Source organism: Anser anser (assembly GCF_964211835.1).
Source record: "Anser anser genome assembly, chromosome: 15".
NCBI classification, from domain to species: domain Eukaryota; kingdom Metazoa; phylum Chordata; class Aves; order Anseriformes; family Anatidae; genus Anser; species Anser anser.
In genome coordinates, this window is record NC_139736.1 from 17,885,080 (window position 1) to 17,905,700 (window position 20,621).

At 40.0% G+C, this 20,621-nt stretch overlaps 1 protein-coding gene across 1 annotated transcript in view; it reads right to left on the bottom strand.

Annotated features, from left to right (window-relative positions):
- LOC310881930 (uncharacterized protein) overlaps nt 1-16,601 on the bottom strand; it is a gene marked incomplete at its 5' end in the record, with an annotated part of 39,929 nt that extends 23,328 nt beyond the window's left edge. The window contains 2 exons of the mRNA XM_083799894.1: nt 3,503-3,566; nt 16,000-16,601. Of these exons, the coding sequence (XP_083656020.1) occupies nt 3,503-3,566; nt 16,000-16,601 (666 nt within the window). The remainder of the gene's footprint in view (nt 1-3,502; nt 3,567-15,999) is intronic.
- Nucleotides 16,602-20,621: the final 4,020 nt, after the last annotated feature.

The window sequence follows — 20,621 nt, forward strand, 5'->3', positions numbered from 1 at the left end:
GTTTTTTTTTTCAGTCTTTTTTTTTTTTCCTGAATATTTAGTTAATCACTCTTAATAGTAAATTTACATTATTGTGTAAAAAGACTTGGATATAATTGCACAATTTAGATTTGATGAGACCAAGGAACCTGCCTGTAATACGCCTCAAATATTTTGAAAGACTGAACTTTGTTCTAAAATAAATGGTAATAACTACAAGCCATGTCAGCATTGGGAACAGTGTATGTAAATTCTTAGGTAAGGAAAAACCCTTAACAAACATTCACTAACTGTATTATTTTCAGAGAAAGTCATCTTAGTTTTAAATAAATCTTGTGTTCAAACATTATATATTTGGCTAAATCTAAATATCTCTTAGTTAAAAGCTGTAAAATACTTTCCAGCTACATTCCTGCAGCCTTGTATTTCAACATAAAGCTAACATGCAGATACAAGTCTGTGTGCCCATTCCTTTTTACTATTTCTGGAAAAGGTTCAAACAGATTTAGATTCATCAGATATACCAGATTTATTAGATATACCAGATATTCCAGAATTGGCTTGTTTGATACATATCTTTGGAAGAGACATTTGCTTCTCAATTGTGCTAAGGTATTTTCCAGGGTCCAAGACAATCTGAGCCAAAACTTCCATTGATATAAACTGGCATAATATCACTTGACTCAATGCTGATGTATACCAGCCAATGTCTGATTCTAATTTTTTACTCTAGACTTGATAAATCAGTGTAACAGCATGAGTAACAGGTTCCCCATTAAGATCTCATTTCATTACTCTAAAATTGAAAAGACATTTAAGATCATTCAGGTCAAATTTTGTGTCTGAAACAGTCTTCCTCATGAAAGATGATACTTGGTTTGGGAGATCTAACCTAACCTAATAGAACCTGATGACAAAAAATAAAATTGAAATCTCCTTTAGGCAGGATAATGAGTCTAAAGTGCTGTATCAGTAGTCTTTTATGATGTATGAACTTTATTTTACCCTGAACATTAAATCCATCATACCCCATATAAGACAACCATTATTAAACAATATTCTCTTCCATTTAAATGAAGAAACAAATACTAACTTAGAACAGATGAATTATAAGCTCCTCACAAGTATTTGTACTTCGCACAAACTAAGGAAATACATTCTTAGACCTCAAAAGAGCAATGCCATCTGTGGCTGTGCTTGCCACATGTGATAGATTTGTCTTACGAAATACATGCAGCAAAGATGCTGGTGCTAAGGTGAAAGGCAATCTAGCCTTTCAGCAGTGCATGGCTCCTGTAGGCAGCCAGTCAGCTAAACTGGTGCCTTCCTCCTTGCTTCTGCACTCTCACTCTTTATTTCTACACAGGCCTACATGAGTTCTGTTGCTCCAGAGCTAAAAACCCTGAGGAATGGTGACCCATTCACATCCTCCTTCCTTTGTGCTACAGTCAAGGTACAAGAGTTTCAAGGCATGGGCTATCTGCTGATTATCACAATATAGAATGTCAGAAAACAGATTATCTGCTTATTTGCACAATACAGAAGTCTGCTGCCATGAAATAACAGGCACTCTGGAGGAATCGCATTGCAGTGCAAGAATCTGTTGACCTCGGAGAAGAATTAAACTTAAATGTATATCTTATTGGCCATCTTACTAGGTTGCTCGCATTCTGAATCTGAGCTACGCTTAGCACCAGTTGCTTACTTGTGGAGCATTCCCCTATATCATGAGATATCTAATTTCATTGTGTTGTCTTCTGAAGGCCATATCCTGTACCTGAATTTACATGTGTAGATCTCTGCATCAGAGGAAAATCCCAACTTGTTAGGGTTTACTATAGAGACACCACAGGAATTGCTGTAAAAGGTCAGTGTCTGGTTTGTCACTTAAATTCTAATACTCTAAATTTGTGAATCAGAAAAAAACCATCAACGACAGGAAAAGCGATTAAAGAAATGAACTTAATAAATAACTAATTGGAATTTACTAATATATTAAGTTATGGAACATATTAATTAATTGAAAATATTTAGCATGCCAATAGCAATACTTCTGTTCTATTAGCCTGAGAGTACTCTAGTTTAAGAAATAATTACCTCTAGTAGACTAATATTAATATGGTGAATAAATATGCCACCAGGAAAACTATTTATGTTTTCAAGGAAGCCAAGCATCTGCACACAAACAATTTCTGCCTTACAGCAGAATGTTATTCATTCTGTGTTTGAGAACACAGAGGGAAAAAAGCCTTTGCTCTTTCTCTTTGGAGACAGACAGGAGCATGTTTACTTTTACCAAATAGCCATACATGTATGACGCTGTCTTTTAGGAGCATTCAGTTGCTGGAAGAGTAAGACTTTTATTCCTTACAATAAACATCCTGCATATGTCTCCCGTGTGTGTGCAGTAAATAAAGGAGGAAGGAAGTCCTGAAAGACTTCCTATGTATTTGCTTGTGAGCTCCCACTGGGAAACCAAGGCAAAGGACACAATTCTCATAGAAATGGGCAAAGGTATCCACATTCCACAGTGCCAAGCAACCATCAAATCCAGAAGAAATTCCTGGTCCTCATTCTTGCCCTACTTCAGACATCTGGGAATCATTGAGGTCTTGCAAATAATTTAGAATATTAGACCTCTGGTTACTGATTATCTTGCTAAAGTATATTTTTCATCTATCCATCCTGATTTTCTTTTCCCTTTACCCCATATCGTGAGACAGGATATTAAAACAAGTTCTTCATATTTATTTGACAGAGTGTAACAACATTTTCCAGGCAAAATGTGTCACAACTTTCTCCAGTGTATTGTTATTTCTCTACAGCCATAAAAGCTGGCATACCACAAATGTCAATGGTGCTTAAAAGCCTGTCTCGGTGGAGAAAAGGACTATAAAAATAGTATGGATACTTTTGCAAGGAAAAAAAACAACCAAAAAAAAAAAAAAACTTTTCTAGAATAACTGTTCAATAAAATATGCCAAAATTTAATTAGGGTGTAGGATAAAAGTCTCTCCTGCAACACAGGAAGAAACCTTGTTTTCTTTATGCTTTTATCATTTGTAATTAATGTACTCACCTCAAATTTTTACCAGTAGCCCCGATAATGCTTCATTATGTGTTATCCCTTTGTTTCTCCCTGTTTATATCATGCCATATACCATTACAAAAAGGTAAATAATAGTGATATTTGTGATATGTATGGAAAGGTTTCTAATAATATTTTCTTTGGCAAATTTTAGTTCAAATACAGATTTAGTGGTAATATCAAGTCGATCCCAATCTGTTTGTTTTAAGGCAGGTATGCCTGTATCACAGAAACAATCAGAAAGGAACTGAAGGTGTGCAGCAGAACCCGTCACAGCACCTGTTTTGTACCATATCTAAATACATGGTTACAGTAACTACAAAAGGCAAAAACGTGGAAACTGGACCCCAATATCCACAGTTAAAGTGAAAAGATAAGCAGGAAATGCTTATTTTTAATCTAATGAAGTCACTAGTCAAATTCTGTTTATCGCACCTTTTGTTTAGTGTAGTTGCTTATACTCATCAATGTAGAATTCGAACTCCTATATCTGTACCAGCTGAAAGTACGTAACCACGATGTAGCGGAGTAGGGTGTGCAAAGGAGGCAGATACATTGAGGAATTCACCATAGACAGAAAAAAAAAAAAAAAGAAAAAAAGTTGTCAACAGCAGTGAAAGCTTCAGTTACTAAGAATATAAAATGTTTTCTTCAGCAGGACAATTTGGGCATTGACCAATTATTTTTCATTTTTCAGCTGCAGAAAACTTTTCAACATATTTCCATCTTGTTCAAGTGTGCTAATAAACTTGTGATACAACGCTTGATACTGCTTATCAACTTGTCACGCATGGCAGTGTTTCTTAACTTGCAACAAGAAAATGTTTATCTTTTTGCTACACTCAAAGCATGCAGCAGAACTGAAAGTTCCTGTGAGAAGCAGCTGGCAAGTGGCCTGCAGTCAAGAGGGACTTTGGTTTGCAGTGTTTTATTTTTCATTCCTGTGCCTTTTTTCTACACTCTGATGCTAAAGATTGGTAATGAGTAGCTACAGCATGAAGTACCAAAATAAAATAAAATAAATATAAATATACAGGATCTAAAAATTATTAATTATTCATTCCAGTTTTTGTAACACCTTAGTACCAAACACATAGATTAGGACTAGGAGACGTGGAATCACAGATTGGAAACCAAGTCCCTGTTCCCCCAAATATGTTGCATCTTACTGTTCTAACACTGCTGTATCCTGAGGTGTTAGTGTGAGATAGTGAAGGTTTTTTAAATGTTTTGTAGATAGAACAGGAAAGCACATTTTCAGGTTCTCTGTGGTACAGATAAAAGGTGAGAATATGTCCTTGGGATGTGTTTAAATGTTAATAACATCTAATATTGTGCTGCACTGGAAATGTTAACTTTTAAAATAAGATAAACTTGCTGTTAGAGATATTGTTACATACTCGGCAGAATTTGGCGTTCAATATACTGCTCTGCTGATGTTACCTCCTAGTGAAATCAATTACAACTACAATGTTTGTCTGTCATGAAGGATCAGCGTTGTGGGCTGTTTTTCAATCCCATATAAACAGTGATAAAGGAAATTTTCTTAGGCAGTTAGGCGAGGTGAAGCTCTCTCTAGCCAGCTCTCCATTTCTTGCTAGCTTGGTCACAGCCAAGAAAAAGCCAACAAAGCCAGACCCTTCAAAGAGCAGTGATGGAGGAGCGTGAGCCTCCACCGTGCACATTCCCCAGTTCCTTTCCCCCACCTGCCAGGCAAACCACGGTGCTGCGCAGCCCCTGCAAAGGCAGGCTTCTGGCTGCCAGCCCTCCACGCTGGATGCACGCCTGCATCCAGGACATGATGCACTCGGTGTCCTGCTTTACAAGAAAATTGAGAGGCTTGAACTGGCTAATTGGTGTAATTTTTCCACTCACACACCACACTGGGATGTTAGCATGAGGTGCGTTATCAGGAAATTGCAGCTATGGTGCAGTCTTTACTTTCTGGCAGGAGTGTCTTGAAACAGTTACTTTTTTTTTTTTTTCCCTTCTCTTTTTTTTTTTGACTTCCTAGAACTTTCTGTTTATTAACTGGATAGCATGCAAAGGAGGAGATAGGAATAAAGCTGGTACAGGAAGATACTATGTTTAAGGCTAGAACTGACTTATGTTGTCCCACTATTCCAGATTAAACTGCATTCCGAAATGATTTTGTGGCTGTAACTGCTCCCTCTGATCAGTGAAGCACATGCAACAGCAGTTTGCCTTGCTTAGGTGCCTTGGGAGTGGCTCGAGGACAAATCAGGGCCCAGACCTGGACCCAGGACCTCCTGAATTTTGAACATTCATGTCCTAGTGCTCAGCCTGGAAACAAAACTCCACGATTTCCATTCTGATATGTTCTAAGAAGGGATTTATTTTCCTTTTTGATTTTAGATGTATCCAGAGTTTTACAATAATACTATTGTAAGATTCTGGTACAGATTAGTGTGATTTTTATCAGATAAGATGATTTTGTGCAAATTATCAAGATACTGACTCTAGACTATTTGCATATGAATCTGGATTATATCACAGTCTGTTTTATTCAAGCTACAATCTAAAAATCTTCTGGACACATTCAGTTCTCCTTACTGCCAACTCCAGGCAATGGATAATTTTGTTATGGATCAGTTCAGAACTCCAAAAATGACTAGCACAGATTCTTTGGCTTTATATATGAATATCTTAGTGCTTCCTCTGCTACAAAATTAACCTGCTGCAAGCTAGTTAGATATGTATGCTGTGCTTCCCATTGAGGTATCCGGAAGCTTCAGACAGTAGTCATAGCAAGGCTGCAGATTTCTCTTTCAAATGAATATACAAAATCCAATTTGTCATTGGAAAGGTAAAGGAAAATTTTAAGTAGCTTTTTAAACAAACAAACAAACAAACAAACAAACAAACAAAACCCAGTAACCATTTTGGTTAAAAATTCTAGTAGATTATTTATCAGGTAATAGCACCTGTCAAGTCTAACTACTGGATAAATTAATCATCTCCAGCTACTTCAGTTTCCATTTTAATTGCTTACGTGTAAAATAGGTCATACTATCTTGATGAAAGCATGATTATGAAATATGTGATTTCTTTTAATGACCTTTATTAACTTACAATGATTGCTTGTATTTCTGCACTGTATACATGCTGGCAAATCTTCCTCCAGCTATAATTAAGATTGTCAGCACTGTACTTCATGACTTACATTTGCACTTGTTTATAACACAACCATAAAAATCCACTTCAGTCAGAATGCTGGCACTGGTGGTGTAAATCTGGGACTAAAAATGTTTATATGCATTTAAAACTTAAGGAAAATGAAAACAAACCCATTTACACATTTAATCAGACATTGATGGTAAAAAATTAATGAAGTTAGAAACAGCTTAGTGTGATTGAGAAATGCGGTAGGGATCATTTATTAATGGAGTGTATTTTTGTAAACATGTCTGCTCCCATAGTTAACCACTTAAGGGAAAGATAAATTGCAGACTCACACTGAATCTAGTCGGCTACCCTTACCCTTACTTCTGGCCGCATTGTCATCCTTTGTTTGGAAAACTAGCTGGATCTTTCTATAGGCTTACTTACAGCGTCTGTGCAGTGACTTATCTCTTGCAGTTGACTTGCTGCTCCATTTGCTGTAGTTCTTAGCTTTCCTACATCTTTCTCCAACACAGTGTGAAACTACATGAAATATCTGAGCTTTTCTGAGCAGCTGTTTTGTGACACAGGTACAGCCCTGCTTCCCATGTTAAAACTCTGCTTTGATTACCTCTGAAGCCACATGCCCTCCAGGTAGCAGTACAGGGTGCTGCACTTGTATCCCCTCAGTACTTGCTGAAGCAGAATTGATGCTGTCGTAATTCAGTAAGAAACCGGACCTAACGAATCCAAAGTCCAATAACATAGTAAATAAATATTATGAAAATGGTTGAGCCCAGTGCTGTATTCTGAATACTATTTTAAAGAATCAGTACACATAACACTTGAGGTACTGTTCGAAACCTGGGATAATAATGGGCTGCTTCAATAAATAAATGAGATGATTGCTTTACTTTGTTTAGGCTCTCCATTTAATAATTGCATGTCTTTTTCTGCTCTTTTTTTTTTATCTCATGAGGCTGTTGGTAATCACAAAAACTATATATATAATTAAAAACTAAAACGCTGGTAATGCTCTTGCATTTTGTGAAAGAATGAAAGTATTCTCGTATTACTCACTTCTTGGCACATAACAAACATTTAATATCTTTTCCACTGTGGAAGTTCTAGTTGAAAAATATTACCTACTTGCTACCGTTCTAGCTTTCAGAGCAACACGTTGAAGCTGTTGGTTCATGTTAAATGACTCTTGGTCCTATAACTCAAAGAAATCAAAATCCCTAAGAAGAGTCTAATGGAAATATTTGTTTTGCTCATATTTGAAAAACAACCAACCGGTAAAACTATCATTTATAAAATATTTCATATTGAAACCTATTCCTAGCCTATTCAGTGACAAAGTGCTGTTAGCTGCAGTAGACATTTCAGCAGATGAGTTTTGCAGTCCTTCCTCTGGGGCTGTATCAGATCCTGAGCTTTTTGTAACATGCTATTTCAAACCAAAATAAGTTAGATACATAAAATAAGTAAAATAATATGAAACAAGTGTTTGAATTTGACGTTTTAAGAATATATCACAAACCATGTGCTTGGCTAATCATTTTCTAATGATTATTATCCAGTGATTAAAAACATTTTCAAAATGGCAATTGTACGTCAGGGGATTCCTATTAGATATAAAAGGGGCTGGAATATAGTGTTACCAATTTTTATTCCCTTCCTTTAATTTATCCTCAGGATTGCTAGGTCTAAAGAATTTTTGTGTGACAGCACTATTATATGACAAATACATTTTACATATGTACAGAGCAAATTTCAGGGAGAAATCTTATTTTTGCTATGGCCTAAAGTCTTTGTATATAAATAGGTGTGCATGTAAGAATCAGCTGTTCAGGTCTACAGGCTATATCTCCAAGAGATTTTACAAAAGATGGCTTATGTTAAAAAACAAACAAACAAACAAACATTTTCTGACATTCTTGAAAGATTACAGGTAATGAAAGAATGTAATATAGCACAAATACAAAAACAGATCAGTTTTAATGCTCAAAACTATCACAGTGTTCTTTACGTAGTATTGTCACAAGCATAGACCCCAAAAGACCTTTAAAATGTAATTAAAATTCCAGTCTGTTCACATTAACAGTGTCTTCTGTATAAAGGTGATAAAATTTATAGCTCTAGGTGTGGTCCCTTCACAGATCTTTAATACCACAGAACTCTACAGAATCTGTGCAGCCTCCCATATTTTGAACACATTTTCAATTAGCTGCCGAGTCTTTAGGTAGGATCATTATGTGGAAATTAAAAGTTTGCTGAACAAAAAACTCTACTAATAACATTAATAATTGAATTATTCTAATACTTTTTAAAGTGATTTTTATCATTTTAAAGGCTGTATAATCCTCAAGCCAGGCTGTGTTACAGCACCTTTCATTCACGTCAGAAGGCGCTAGGAATCATCTTGTGATCAACAGCCCAAACAGAAACACTGAAGTATTGATACGAACATTTAGAATTAATACAATGACTAGTTTTTCTTCTGCTTTCTGCCTCTACATATACCTGAAATGCTGTTCCATGCTGAAATGTTGTAAGCTGAAATGTATACACAAGCATGTTTTGACCTGTGTGTATACTGTTGTGCAACACAGCTCATTCAATCCTTCTAGAAAGTGATTTTCTTGTTATTGCGGTATTTATCTGGGCATCAAAAGTTTTGGGTTCCAGTCATAACAGTAAGCTTCCTTTGTGACCCGTAGGATATGACTTAACCTGTAAGATTTTCCTGCCTGAAAAACGAGAAACACTCCTTTAGGAGAAAGATGAGAATTTCCTTGGGGATAAAACATTAGTATAAAATGGGGGGTAGTGTGCGAATCTCCTGGCTAGTTTCTTTCTTATGTCACCAAGGATTTTGAAGGCTATTTGAAGATACTTGACCTGTCAGAGGAGCAAAGTTATGTGGTATATTTATTATTTCTTTTAAGCTAGGTAGTGAAGTGAAGAGTGTATTTTACACAAACCAGCTCTGCGTGTCCTACATACAGCTACTGAAATAAATGCTATTGGCACTGCACATGTCAAATGATGATATATTGCGCTGTGATACCCAGACAAAAACAAACAATGTTTACATTTAGGTGTTCTGCCTTTTCCTGCAAAAACCTGTGGAAAACTGCAGAATTTGGGTAACCTGCCACCTAGCAGGAACAAACAGTGCCTGGGAAACTGAGCGTAGGCACTGTAGTCCTGAAGGTTCCCTACCCAGAGGGGAAGGGAGAGTAGCCGGGCAGCACCCAGGGGACTCTGCTGACTCCTTCCTGAAAAGCCCCAGCAAGAGCCGTGCCCACACAAAGACCCTTTGATTGGAAAAGCACAGAATATCTGAGAACCCACAGTGTCTTTTCCTAGGTTTCATCTCAATTTTCTTTATTTGGGGACTGTACGAAGATATGATTTTTTGTGTGTGTATTTAATTTAAATAAAAACATTGGGCAGATCTTTCATTTGATAAATAACCTGCTGTATGCTCTCAGAAGCAGTTAACATTCTAAGTGAGGTCCACTGTAACAAAGTCATTCAAATTAGCTGCAAAATGAGTCAGACTTTCAGAGACATACACACTGAATTCTTACGTTAAAAACAAGTTAATCATACCAATAGAGTGAAGCACTCACCCTATGCCAAAATATATTCCTTTTCCTAAGTACCATGCAGTTATCAGCATGTCCCTTGGATTTATGACTTATGACATTTGTTTATCAACAGGTGGTCGCATATCTTGCCATTTATATTTTAAGCAACAGTAAACACAACTAAAAATAAGATAAACAAAATAAACTCCGTGGCTTTTTTAAAGTGTTTTTAGAGAAAAGATGTACTTATAAGCTAGGTCTTCAAGTAGTTCACACCAGGCCCAGCAACACAGAAGAATACTGCAAGAGCAATAAGGATTTTTAGGGGCATTATGATAGTGTAATGGAAACACATCTGCCCCCAAAAGTCCCTCATTTTCCCTGCGGTAAAGAGCCATGCAGGAAGTGGTGAATGCTGTGGAACATCAAGAACGAAACTATAAAGAAAAATTTTTTGAGTTAGAGCACTTTTCCAACAATACTTCAGGATTTCATAATTTCCTGTGAGTCCAGTCCATAGGAAAACTGCAGTTTTCCAAGCAGTCCCTAGCTCATATGCTTTGGCTGTATTAAATGGTTCTGTCTGTCCACCAGAGTGAATTGTGAAGCCCCTCTTAGAAATATTGTTAGTACTGGGAAGCTACAACATTATGCGGAAAGCACAGACAGTCCAGGGCAATTTTTGTTCCTTTGGCTACCAAAAAAAGTACAAAATAAAGCAGGATAATCATCATTAGCAGTTGACCTGCATCTCTTGTTTTTAAAGATTTACTTCAGTGACGGTCCAAAGTTAAGTTTATGGGAAAAAATAATACATGATAAAATCCTACAGCATCATTACATTTCATTTTAAAGGATTTCAAAAAACAACCATGTGGGTGGTTTTCCATACATAAAGACTGCTCAGAGCACAAATGCAAAAAGGAATGCCATTTTAGTAAAGACCGAGTACTCCATATTTATAACCTCTAAAGCAAAGCAGGTAGTGCACTTGAGTTGTTAGTTATGCCTATCCAACTGACACGCCTAATGAAAAGTTACTTTTCAGGTAATCCACACTAATACCACCTAACGGGCATATTCTTCAATGGATTCCTGTAGCATAACATACAAAATATAATATTGTTGAAAAAAACAATGATCAATTCCTCATATATTACTCAATATGTTGTTCTTTGTAACGCATTTGCTCTTTGTTTGCTCTAGTTTCAGTGCAGCAAACGAACCCTGTTTTTTCTTCAGGTTCCAGAAATTTTATTGTGATCTTGATTGTTTTTTGTTGTTGTTGTTGATGCAGCTCCAGCGATTTCAGTAGAGATACTACTGACTTCCACCAGCACCCCGGCACCTCCTGCCAGAGGTGTGTGCAGCTTGTGTGATTTGAGACAGGCCTTTTGTTACAAAAGAAAGCTTTTATGCAAACAGCAGCAACAGCAAAGCAAAAATCTAGATTCATCTGACTTCAAGTCAGATGTTTTCAACAATATCAATATATAAGAAATAGAAATACTCCTTTGGTAAAATTACTGCATTCCATTATTTTTACTGACCCTTGTGGGCCAATGCTGGAACATCCTGAAAGGCTTTTTCTTACCCTTTCCAAAAAAAACATTTGTATGTGTCTTGTAGATGACAGAACACATTTTATTTGTCTTACTTGTTTTATTTTAATTCTCCTGATCTACAAAACAAAAGAAAAACTATTACTTTCAAACGCTGATGTCCAGCTCCTGTGTTATGTCACTTCATATAGAAAGGCCATAAATCCACTAAAAGGATTTGGACTGTCTGACCGAAGCTGAGCTACTTAAAATAGCAAAAGTGCATCAATATTACATTACACTGGGGAATTGCAGCCTCTCCCATTAACAGCTAAATTAAAATATTACAGCAGTATTAACAGAAAAGCTGGAAATAGCTTTACTTAAAGTTATCAATGTGTGTCTGCAATGTAAAAAATCCACAACCTGAGTTGGCACCTATGCGTTCACAGGTCATCCACATAAACATCACCCTTGCTCTGAAGCCTTAAAAGCAGAAACTATTTGGGTGTTGTGACAACAGGCAAAGAAAGCTGAATCTTTGTTTCTTTTTTCCATGTTTGTACCTTAACAAATTCCCTAATATTGACAGAGACAAGCATATGACATTGCAATGAGGTCTGTGTAATTATTAACTGATCAGCACTGTGGACAGGGCGAGTGTTTAAATTCATTAAAGTCACTAATTTCACCAGGAGGTTTGTATCGTCAAGCTGCATGGTCTGAAGTGTCTTTATGCCTGTAATATAACCACTTTTCTACTACTTCTTCCACTACAGGTGAAGCTTCCAAGTCATAGCAATATTTTTTTTTCCTTCCTAACCTGCTAAATATGATTTTTAAGGCAAATAAGGAAGACTTTGGGGATGACACCTTTGAAAGATATGTTTTCAATATGTGTTCACATTGATTTTCTGTGTGGCACCAGGCACAGCACTGCTGATGTGCAATGTTATAATTGGGAGGGAAGAACAAGGCACAATGTAAGAATCACACCTCAGACATCTGCATTCTTGCCCTGGAAAAACTCTGGATAACTTCACAGGAAGGGACAGTTGATCTTGTAGCCTTTAGTAAGGCAAAATTTTAAGTTGTTGCAGGTCATGAGTTTCCAACCTCAGGGTCATTACCACCCTCTCCTTTTCCATGGCTATGTCAGAGAGGGGGTCACAAAATTTTTGTTGCAACACGAGGTCAGGAAATGTCAAAGGCTGAGGCCCTGCTTTCAGAAAACTCAGACCACAGAGCAATCCCCAAAACCATGCCAGCAGGTTCTGATGGAGATCTTGATCTCACTGCTTTTGGTAAAATGTGTCCACTGATTTCAAAAGCAATCAGATCAGGCCACTAGATAATCCTCTGCTGATTCAGTATTTATAAGCTGTTTTATAAGCTTTTTTTTTTTTTTTTTAAGTTTGCTTTAAAATACTGAAAAGTCATTCTAAAACTGTAGATTTAAAATTATTTTAAACAGAAAACATAGCTAGCAGGGCTTTCAATTTTATAAATGAGGAATGCAATACATAATTGGAGTTGATCTTTCAAAATATTTTTTCAATAATTCATGAGTTTTTATCTTGAAGAAAATTAATTTTGACTCCAAACATACTATTTTTTTTAATCTTCTATAAATTTCTTTTTTATTTTTTTTTTCCATTTCAAATAAACTGATCCCAGGCATCAATTATTAATGCTCTGGGTGCACAGTGCACTCCAGGAGTCACAGCTCTGAGGCCATCCTGCAAGCAAACTTTGTGGGAAAACCCAGCATGATGGAAAGAGATCACACTCTTACAGCCTAAGCGTGTAGGGGATCAGTCACTATTTTGTCCAATCATCATTAATATTTGGCTAACACACATAAGGTGAATATACATTAAAAGCTTGAGAGATATGTGTGGCATCCATCTGAGCAGAAAACAGTCCATTTTACCACACAGGAGACAGAAACAGGAGCTCTTTCTGTAGCCTTAGTAATGGGAAAGAATGTAACTAAAAATTTTGGATGAGAAAGGCCTTCAGAACTATAACCACATTCTTAAACAGTGCTCAGTAGTCATTTAAATAGTTAATTCCATGTCTATATTAATTGTGCTCAACTGAATACCTGTGAATTTTATGTATCATCAATAAAGAATCAAAGAGAACCTATCTGAAAGGATTTCCAAACGCAGCTGGTTAACAGGGTGTACAGCACCTCTTACTGAAGGTAGCTGCACAAAATTACATGTTCCAATTTAAGAGCTTTAAAGAAAAAGCTCACAAGCAGCAGAGCAGAGTATTCTCAGAAGACTAGCGAAGAGGCCATAGGAGTCAAACCAGTCCAAATCTGACAGCTTGTAGTACTGGATATATCTGTAATGTATTCACAAACTAAGTATTATTTTTAAAAAATGATATTTCTACAGTTAAATTTGTAGCTCAATTGATTCCTGAAAACTTAACCTTCTCATAAATGCTGCTTTTGAGCTGCATTATTTCATGCAGAATAGTGGCTAAAAGGCGTGTTAGCAGCACAATTCTGACCTAAGCTCTCCCAAGGTAGATTTCAGCTTTAAACAAGTGAGTAATTTGTTGCACTGAGGTTTTGGTATGTCCTATTTCATATGTATAGTGATTATATAGCTATAAATTGTAAAAGGCCAGAATTCCATAGAAAAATACTGATAATTCAGCACAATATCCATTTGCCTGAGTACACAGATCCTGCACACAGTCATGTGAGCTATCACATGCCAACAACTTCTTTTTTAGCAGAGCACTGCTGTGGAACTCAGCTGAATTTCCAGGCCTTTTTGAAGTAACAGAATCGATTCAGTTTGAGTAGATCAGCACTAAATAAGAATCTGACCGCAAGCATAATGTGAGTACCATGTGTAGATATTCATGTGTCACGTAAGCAGGTGATTAGCTAGTATAAAATGTCAAAGCTATGACAGGCACATTTACACCAGCCGAGAGGATGCCCCTGTTTGTGCTTGCTCTGTATATGAGCCATTATACTCTCTCACACAATATCACTTAGCATGTGTTTTATTCTGTCTTAAATATATGTACGTTATATTTGGAGCCTCAAGAAAGTTCAGCTTACCTATAAATGGTAAACATCTATTGGAATCCCATAAAAATAAAACTACATCATTTAGAAGTAAATACTATGCTGAGATTGTTCAGGCTATCGATAACAAAAAATAAATAGTAGCGTGGAACTGAACAGCTTTACCAAGCTCAGACTTACTCATAAAAATATATTGCACAACTCCTCTCAGCACAGCAATTAGTAATCTTTACATTGATTTATAGATACAGACCATGCACATGTAGACACGTGGGCACACAAGTAAAAAACAAACAAAAACAAAAATGAAAACAAAACAAAACAAAAAGTCAGTTGAAGAGAGAGAGACATCAGAACTGCAACCTTTTGTGAGCAAAAGACCCGAGGAGGGGACTGACAGCATGCATGTTCCTAAGGGCTGTATGTTGGTTTCAAGGTTTAAGCTGCCTCTCTTTCCTAGAAAAGTCTTATTTTTTCTCCCAATATACTTATGTCAAATAACCACCCTTTGAAACATAACTTTTTCTTTGCCTTTGCTGTGTTTTTAAGGAAAAAAAAAAAGTTTTTACAGGCTACAACAACAGTTAGAAAACTATTTCTGTTTAACTTTGGGGAATGCTAGTATTTTCTATCTGCTTCTTACTGCTGATGACACCAGTAAAGTTAGGATATTGCTACTTATTTAAAGTGTGCAGTAGCGAGTAGCTTTCTGAGCACAGCCGTAGTTTAGTGCTAAGGTTAGTGTCCTCTGTAAGAGCCATAATGCACTGGTTTCTTTTGCAGAACAAAGTGACCACCAAAAGCGGGACTTTGTGGGCCAGTTGGATAAAACATAAGCTCATCTCGCCCCCAAAACCCCGACTCTGGAACCACAACCTTCTGAGATTCAATTTGTAAGCAAAGTATCTTTGTAAGATATGCCCAATCGACTGAGGGGATCAGCGCTTACAAAGGAGCTGATTTTTGGACTGATAAAAGAGGACGTTGTAGCCAAGTCATGGTATACACTCCTTCAACTAACTGGACAGCAGGAGTTGCTAGCAGTTATTATTTGCTGTTATTCCCATTTTATGATTTGTTTGTTTAGCTAAGCAGCACCTTCTGCAAGTGGCTATAAAATGACGCAGAACTCACCCAGAGTAATGTAGGGACTTATTAGCCCCAGCACTCAAAGTATCTATTAAGATCTTTTCAAAGTATCAACTCGTTTGTCTGTTCCTCCATATTTTAAAGTAAAGCTGAAACATTATAGAGATGTGTGACATTATTATATCTTTGCTATCTGTGTAGCACACTACGGTACTTTCACTTTACCCAAAACGGGTCGCTTCCTACTGACAATGCAGCTTAGAGTATTCAGCTGGGTGCCCAAATCTGACTATCCCCAGCTTTAAGAACTTTTTTTTTTTTTTTAAGAAGAAAAGCAGAGATCTGCAGCCAAAAGGAACACACTGCTAAATCCTTCCTTTACATTCCCTACCGAACTTCTAAATAAACCCGAGTTTTACTCATTATAGACCCACTTGGAGACCTGAGGCAGGTAAATGCTGTCAGTCACGTCAAAAGAAACCAATCGCCGCGCTTGAACAACAACAAAAAAAACACTATTACATTTGTGCTGCTTTCGGTAATCCGGAGGAACGCCGTCCGTCCCTGCCGACCCTGCGTGCTCGGAGACACCTCCTGAGGGAACGAGGCAGCGCTGGCGGGCGGGAGAGGGAACGGGAGGAGAAGGAGAAGAATGAGGAGGAGGAGGAGGAGAAGGAGCAGCCCGGCTTGGTCCCGGCCGCGCTCCCGCCGCTGCCCTGAGGCGGGGCCGCGCCGCGCGGGCTGCAGCCTCCCCTCAGGCGGGGCACGGGGCCGCCGGCACCTGTAGCTGCGGCGGGCCCCAGCGGCCCCCCGGCGGCCCGGGGCAGGTGGGCTGCAGCCCCCAGCGGCCGCCCAGGTGGCGGGGAGCGGCCCCAAGCCGGCGGCAGGGCGCGGCCCCGGCGGCTCGGCCCCACTTGAGGGCTGAGGGGAGAGCGGGGCCCCGCGGGAGGAGCGCGCAGCTTACCGCGGGTCCCGGGGGAGCGGGCGGCCCCGGCCCCGGCCCGGCGGGGTGCCGGGCTCGGCAGGGAGGCAGCAGCCCTTCGGTCGGCGGCCGGCTCCTTCCGTTGGCAAAATCCTGACTCATTACATAAAAAAGATCGCCTCTGCCAGGCGCCCAGAAACATTTCTTCATCACGGTCACGCCACGAGCTAAACAAGAGGCCACAGCGAGGGGAGGGGGAGAAGCAGACGGGAAAAAAAATAATAAAAAAATCCAGAAGGTGGGGATTTGGGGGGGGATTTTTTTTTTTCCCCCTAAGCGCTTCTTCCTTCTAAAAAAGAAGAAAAGTGTAGGGGAAAAAAAAAAAGGCAGACCAAAGGAATAAGTGGAGATGTTCACGCCTGGCTGCCACAAAGACACCTCTCCCCTTCCTTCCCTCCCGTGCTCGCTCCTGCAGCCCCGCCACAAAGGCGAGCAGCCAAGGGCTCCCCAGATCCTCCGGGCCCGGGCTCCCCGAGCCGCGGTGGTGGGGCCGGCACCGGCCGAAAATCGTCAGTTTTGTTTTTTTTTTTTTTTTTTCCTAGAAACTACCTCCAAATATAGTAAGAGGGAAGGGGCATTCCTAGAAATTCGGGAGACGTCAGAAAGGGAAGATCTGTGAAATTCAGCTTTGCTTCCTGCAGAGGGCTCCCAGCACAGGGAGAAAAAAATCAAGTGAGCTATAAAGTGCTTTTCATGCTTCTCTGATCAGATAATGCTTAAAAAAAGAAGAATGGTAAAACAGTTAACTCGCGTTTCTGCGATAAGATCTGGGAGCTTTATATGGGAAGAAAGCTAATCAGTAACCCCCTTTCCTCATTTTCGACCAATGTTTATAGATGTCTATCTCCTGTATTTACTTCCCCCCCCCCCCCGCCACCCCCGTCCCCATATCAGCCCTGAGCACACAGCAAATATAAGAAACATGGGGATGAGTGAAAAACGGGCCAAACGGTAATGACACCTCCATGTGCCCCAGGAACACTAATTAATGCTCCTGTGTTATTTTAAACAGGCTTTGTGGGTTACATCTTTCAAGCTACACCATTGTGAATAATTCATGTGATTGCAGTAGACGTGTACGATATTGCTGATCACATGAACGAGAATGTTGTAGGCTGGCTTTTATTTACAGGCCCCGATACGAAGAACTGCTGAGCACTGTCAGTCCCCGTGGCCTTACTGCTGTCTTAGCCTGTTAATTAATTCTGCTCAGCAATTCACAGGATTGGGCCGAGAGTGACAATGTGGATCTGTACTTGCAGTGGACCTGCATATCGTCCACCAGCCTCTGTTATTCCTTGTCTATCTCCTAAAGCTCTGTATTTGCTTTCTGCTTGAGCCTAACACCCAGTCCCTATTTAGTCCTGTCAATCATTTCACTAAAAAGCTATTTCTTACATTTCATAGGAAGCAGAAATGTAATTAATGTTTGCAAAGCACTAACATAAAAATTTCATTATATGCTATTAATTCTATAAAGATGTCAATGCATTTCTAATAAAGCATTATTTATTCAGCAACCTTTATAGAAAAGGTTTCTATATAAAACACAATAGCCAGCTTTTGGGGAAAGATAATGGATTTCAATGTGTGCAACTCTTGCAGGTTAATTGAATTCCTGTAATGAAATCCCCCTTAGCCACGCAAAATCCTTGGTTTTGTTCCTTGAATTTCATTATGACTGGCAAAGTCTTCTCTGCCCCCAAATCAGATGCAATAAAACCACCTGAGTTTGGCTTTACATCTTTATTTTATAAAAACATTTAATCAAAACTTGGTGATGGACACTTTGTCCGTCTGCAGTTTCAAAGGGGAATTAGTAGATGTCACCCAGCAGTCCTAAATGCGCTTTGACTCCTGAGGATGTTTTACCCAGTTCCACGGCGTCCCCTGAACAACCACGTCAAAACCCAGCCCCAGAGAGCAGAGGTGTACACATGGTGCTTAGGTAGCAGTAAGGCCGGGGTTGAGGTAGATTTATTAGAAGTAATCTCTTGGAATTCAAACCAGCTCCAGTTAATTGCAAAAAGGCCTTTTTAAGCTGGCAGGCTTATTTGTGGCACGCCGCTCACCTCTGCCAGTCACTCTCATTTCCTGAGTGAAAAGTGAATGGCAGCTTCAAGCTCGGGATCTTTGATCATTGAAAGAAATGGATGTGCTGTCCTCTGTTGGTCATACTGGTTGTCACATGTAAATTCAATTAACTCAGGCAGCACGAGACTGTTAAAAGAACACAGGTGATGAAATGACACTGAATTTGCTTTGCCTTCGATGTTCACCGATGAGACTGAGTGTGCCAATTTGGGTGGTTAGCACTCACGCCATGGTGCGACAGGATGCACACATAATGCCACTCCCCACTTTGCTGATGGCAGTGTCCTTCTGTGAGTTGCACTGGGTGGAAACACTGCTCTGCTCCCTGTTGGTTCACCACAAGCCCAGAGGAGTGAGCAGAGGCCAACAGTGCAGCCGGAGGACCCACAAACCCGCGCTGATGCCCCCGGCCCCACCGGAAGGACGACATTGCTTCAGCGTGGCATGGCTTGTCACCACTGCTATGCACCCTAGATTAACACACCTCATCAGCCTGCCTGGACACTAAGGACACCATTTCTGAGGGACTCCAGGGGTATCTTTAGGAATTTTTAAATTGGGGGGTTTATTAAGGCTAGAAACACTGCAGATCAATCTGGAAACAGAGGTGATGTCGTCAATGAACTTGCAGTACAGGGTACAGCAAAAGCCACAGATATTGAAGGGAAGCTCATCTTGACACGCTGTATCCCCTAATTTCTACACATGTGCCCTGTAGTGCAGAACCACAGGCCTCAAGTCATTGTGCTGTGGAGCTGCAGCTGCAGCTCTTGTGCGTACCTGGTTTAGGCTCATAAATGTATTTAAAGAAACAAGCAAGTACTGTGTGTGTGGCTCCGCTCCCGGCTTATCCCCGAGGCTGCAGTAACACAAAACAGCATTTATCAGATACGTGTTTTGTCCTTGAGTTTGATTTTCTTGTCTGGATTTGAAAACACTCCATGAGAGCAGCTTCAGGGACACTCCCTGTCCTTCACATCCATGAGCAGAAATATCTGAGAAAACAGAAACTGATTTAGAACATTCTGGGTTGTAATTTTGCATGTTCTGCATGCTGGAAGTGTCACTGCTGAAAATTAATAATTTACATTTTTCTTCTCTCCAGGGAGCCTGGGCAGTGTTGTCATTGGTTGCACATGTGGAAGAGTTCAAAACCAAGCTGGAAGGTGTGCACGAGGATTTCGTCTTTGTGGACACTTCATCACGTGAGGCCCCATTTGCTTGTGGGCTCGTGAATATTGGCAGTAAGCTAAGCGTAAAAAAATTAATTTTTAATTACATGTAATGAATATAGTCTGATTGTTTTCTTAACAATAAGCCCACACAAAGAAGCCTGAGACACAATGAATGTTACCACCCTCATTTAAATCAAAATACAAACTGAAGTATGATTTTGACATACCAACAGAATTCACCAAGTGTAAAAGATATCACAAAATCTCATTTAAATAGTTATCAAAACATCTGCATTCGTTCATAACTGTACAATTTTAACTCCAGACAACAATGCTGCAGAATACATGAGGAAAAAACCCAAACCCCCAAAATAACCCTTACATGCTGGACCGTGTACCGGAGCTCAGCGGCATTTAGCGTTCTCGGCTAACGCCGGACGGAGCTGGTCGCCTCACGAGGGGCCGCTGCCTTTCCACCGGCGGCAGGCGGGGGGCGAGCCCCGGCCCTCCTGGGGGCTGAGGCGAGGCCGGGCCCCCCCCCCGCCATTCATTGTCGGGGCTTGGCGGGCACGGCCGGGTCCGCGGCAGTTCCTCAGCGCCTTGCCCGCACCACCCGCAGGTCGCTCGGCCCGCGGCATTTTGTGTGTGGGGACGGGGGTTCCGCGCCGCCGCGTTCCCCCAAAAAGGATCGGAGGGCTTAATCTCCCCTCCAGGGTATGCGGACCCACCGAGGCACGGACGGGGTTCGAACCCGTGATCTTCGGTTTACGAGACCGACGCCTTACCACTTGGCCACCGCGCCTGCGTTGGAGGGCGCGCCCGATGCCTTTCTATCGCTGGCGCCGCTCCCGTGGCCGTGCGCGTGCGCGGGCACCTGGTGACCGTTGGGTGTC